At 40.9% G+C, this 4234-nt stretch overlaps 1 protein-coding gene across 1 annotated transcript; it reads left to right on the top strand.

Moving 5' to 3' along the window:
- The first annotated feature begins 339 nt into the window (after nt 1-339).
- Nucleotides 340-1092, top strand: LOC141402030 (uncharacterized). Its single transcript, XM_073982650.1, has one exon. It carries the CDS (start codon nt 340-342, stop codon nt 1090-1092), a length of 753 nt encoding a protein of 250 aa, XP_073838751.1.
- Nucleotides 1093-4234: the final 3142 nt, after the last annotated feature.

The raw sequence follows: 4234 nt of genomic DNA, 5'->3' as shown, positions 1-4234 counted from the left end.
AACGGCTACTGTTTTCCTAAGCTCGCCGTTTGCTAATATTCTTTTGCAGAAAAGAATAGTACGGATTGGATGGGCGGACTGTCGAGTTCGTGAAAAGTTAATACCAACAAGGTGCTATAAATGTCTAGACTTTGGACATACGGCAGCTAGATGTAAAAACCCGAATGACAATTCAGGACGCTGCATTTGCTGTGGAGAAGCGGGTCACAGGGTTGCTGCTTGTAAAAATCCTCCCATGTGTATGCTGTGCAAAGATCCATTGGTAAATCGTAGCCTCGTCACTGGGTCGACTGTGTGTCCGAGATATAAGGAAGCTCTACGCCAACTTAGAGGATCAATATGAAAGTGATACAATTAAATCTAAATCATTGCGAGGCTGCTCAAGATCTGTTAAAACAGACAGTTCGAGAACTAGAGGTGGATCTAGCAATTATCAGCGAGCCCTATCGGAACATTAGTTCATCAAACTGGTATTGTGATACATCTGGCACATCCACGTTGTGGTCCATAAACAAACCAATGCAGAATGTCTTGAATTCTGAACTCGGATTTGTTCGAGCTACTGTCGCTGGTTTAACAGTTTACAGCTGTTACCTACCGCCAAGATATGATATTGAGGAGTATAAACACATTATTACCAACCTAGTAAAGGATGCTTCATCCAAAAGTCCAATTTTGATAGCGGGCGTCTTCAATGCTTGGGCGACAGAATGGGGCTGCCCAAGAACAAACGAAAGGGGTCGAATATTAATAGAATCATTTGCACAACTAGACGTGGAACTTTTAAACTCGGGCAGCACTCCAACATTCAATCGAAATGGTGGAAGTTCTATTATCGATATCACCTTTGCCAGTACAAGCATCTATGACCGGTTTAACTGGCAAATCAGTGACATGTTCACTTATAGTGATTATAGCGCCATAATCATTAAGCATAACGATGCTGCAACAATAACATCAACGGTTCGAACGCCAGAAGTAATTGGCTGGAAAAGAGACCCACTAGATAAAGAAATATTCGCCCTATGTATGGAAGGCACAGAACTGCAGGGAACTCCGGAAAACATGGCTAAAAAGCTAATACTACCATAGACTAATAAATTCATAGACATTTATTTGCTCTCAGCAGTTATCTTCGAAATTTTCGAAAATTGGTAGATGGCGTTAGTAGGTGTTAGTAGTTTTATTTAAAGTTACTATATATTTTAAACTATTTATTCTGATAAAATACAAAATATGGATAATCTTTGGCCAGATCTACATCCCCATGTAAACAAATTCAACAAAATATTGTAATTTACCCCAAAACATTGTGTGAAAAGATCAGGCACTGTGCATACCGGCGACACCTACAAAAAAGAAGCACACTACAACTCTCTTTGTCTATGAATTTATTAGTCTATGATACTACAGACAACACAGGCATGCAAAGCATCCATGAAAAAGAGAAAACGAGGAGTAGGCAAAGCCCCAGTATATTGGTGGAACGCTGAAATCGCTGAATTACGCAAGGAGTGTCTTCGTGCTAGAAGACGCTTTGTAAGAACACGAGATAGAGACGATAACGAAACTTATAGACAGATAATATACTAATAAATTCATAGACATTTATTTGCTCTCAGCAGTTATCTTCGAAATTTTCGAAAATTGGTAGATGGCGTTAGTAGGTGTTAGTAGTTTTATTTAAAGTTACTATATATTTTAAACTATTTATTCTGATAAAATACAAAATATGGATAATCTTTGGCCAGATCTACAACACACTACAACTCTCTTTGTCTATGAATTTATTAGTCTATGGTCTATGGACAGATTCTCAAGATGAAAAAGAAAGCTCTCAAAAAAGCCATACAAAGAAGCAAAAGAGCATGTTTCCTAACAATTTGTGATGATGTAGAAAACCAGCCGTTTGGATTAGCCTACAAGATTGTGACTAAAAAACTGAAGTGCTTTAGCTCAAGTACACCTACAGATGCTAAAACGCTAAGAAATATTGTGAATCACCTCTTTCCTCATCAAAAGGTAGCAACATGGGCAACATACGACCCCGGTGGACAGTTTGTTTACCCCCCTGTCACATCAGCGGAGATAAATCTTGCCGTCTCGAAATTCGATGATTCTAAAGCGCCAGGCCTAGATGGAATTCCCAATTATGTCCTAAAAGAGATTGTGAAGTGCTGTGGTGGACAGTTGCTAAAATTATTTAACACATGCTTGGAATTTGGATCCTTTCCATCAATATGGAAAAGGCAAAGGCTAGTGCTACTGCCTAAAAATGGCAAGCCTCTGGGAAACCCCTCGTCATATCGCCCACTATGTATGATAGATACATGCGGAAAACTCCTTGAGAGCATTATCCGCGATAGACTGGAGGAGTGCATCGAACGTGCAGAAGGATTATCCGAATGTCAATTTGGCTTTAGGAAAAGGAGATCTACGATTGATGCAACAAAAATGGTAATCGACATCGCAAAGGCAGCAATTCATGATCAAAGCCGGAAAAAAGGGACAAAAGAATACTGTGTGGTCGTAACTAGACGTTAAAAACGCATTCAACTCAGCCAATTGGGAGAATATCTTAAAGGCTCTGCGACGGTTCAATGTCCCGGCATATCTTGTTGCCATAATCCAGGACTACTTCCGCAACAGAATCCTGATATATGAAACGGAAGAAGGTACAAAGGAATACCAAATAACAGGAGGAGTACCACAAGGATCCGTTCTTGGACCGCTTCTATGGAACGTGATGTATGATGGCGTTTTACGGCTCAAACTTCCACAGAAAGCTAATATCATTGGGTTTGCGGATGATATCGCGCTGGTTATTGTTGCAAAAACAACCGAAGAAGCAAGAACAGTAACAGAGGCCAGCATACAGTTGGTCAGATCATGGTTGTTCTCCCAAGGCCTGGCATTAGCCGATCAAAAAACGGAAGCAGTCTTAATTACAAGTCGTAGGGTGGTGGAAAGAATAAATATTCAAATTGGAGAATGCACAATAACAACAGCGGAAAGTCTGAAATACCTCGGCGTTATCATAGACAATCGCCTGTCTTTTAAAGACCACTTAGACTACATAAAGGCAAAAGCCGGAAACTCTTGTAAAGCGCTGTGCCGTATTATGCCAAACACAAGGGGACCAAGATACTTAAGTAGAAAAATTCTTGCAGGAGTAGTCAAAAATATAATTCTCTACGCAGCACCAATATGGGCACAATCCACGAGGTACGCCACGTACTATGCAAAGATTGGCTCGGTATATAGACTTACAGCACTACGTGTATGCTGTGCATATAGGACTGTGTCTGACGATGCAGCCTATGTTATCGCCGCTATGATACCTATTGATATCCTAGCGAGAGAATCTGAATTCGTATTCAATTCCCGAAGATCGCAGGAAACCGACATAGATCCCGACATAGCAAGAAGACGGAGCATTATCGAGTGGCAAAACAGGTGGACAGTATCTACAAAAGGTAGATGGACGTATTCACTAATACGGAATGTGGATAATTGGTTAAACAGGCGGCATGGTTATTTAAATTTTTATCTAACCCAATTTCTTTCCGGACATGGATGCTTTAGGTCCTATTTATATCGTTTTGGCCTGGACCACTCCCCTAATTGTCCTTGTTGTGTGGAGCAAGTAGAAGACCCTTATCATGTTTTCTTTTTGTGTCCGCGCTTTATTGTAGCGAGGGCAAACTTAGAGCGGCAAGTTAACAGTGAAGTACATGTTGACAATATAATTGAAATAATGATGGTGTCTCTTGACAATTGGGAATATGTCTCTGAATATGTGAAGACAATCATATTTGAACTACGCCGACAAGATGAGATTCGAAGGCGAATAATACATAGCAGCCTTCTTTAGAACATTCCCCCCTGCGACGAAATGCTTATACGGCGGTACCGCAGGGATAGAGGATCAGAGTAAAGGGGTTATTTTAGCGTGTTAAAGTCTCGCACACCTGGCGAAATCAGGTAGCCAGAGTTGTTTCGAAGATTTTTTCCCCGACAAAAAAAAAAGCCTCCTTAGGAGGCCTTCTATTCTACATAAGCCTCCTTAGGAGGCCTTCTATTCTATAGAAGCCTCCTTAGGAGGCCTTCTATTCTATAGAAGCCTCCTTAGGAGGCCCTCTATTTTATAGAAGCCTCCTTAGGAGGCGTTCTATTCTATAGAAGCCTCCTTAGGAGGCCTTCTATTCTACATAAGCCTCCTTAGGAGGCCTTC

Source organism: Musca autumnalis, unplaced genomic scaffold, assembly GCF_047663935.1.
Source record: "Musca autumnalis isolate F117 unplaced genomic scaffold, ASM4766393v1 scaffold_4, whole genome shotgun sequence".
Taxonomy (NCBI): Eukaryota; Metazoa; Arthropoda; class Insecta; order Diptera; family Muscidae; genus Musca; species Musca autumnalis.
This window is presented reverse-complemented; position numbering and strand designations above follow the sequence as displayed.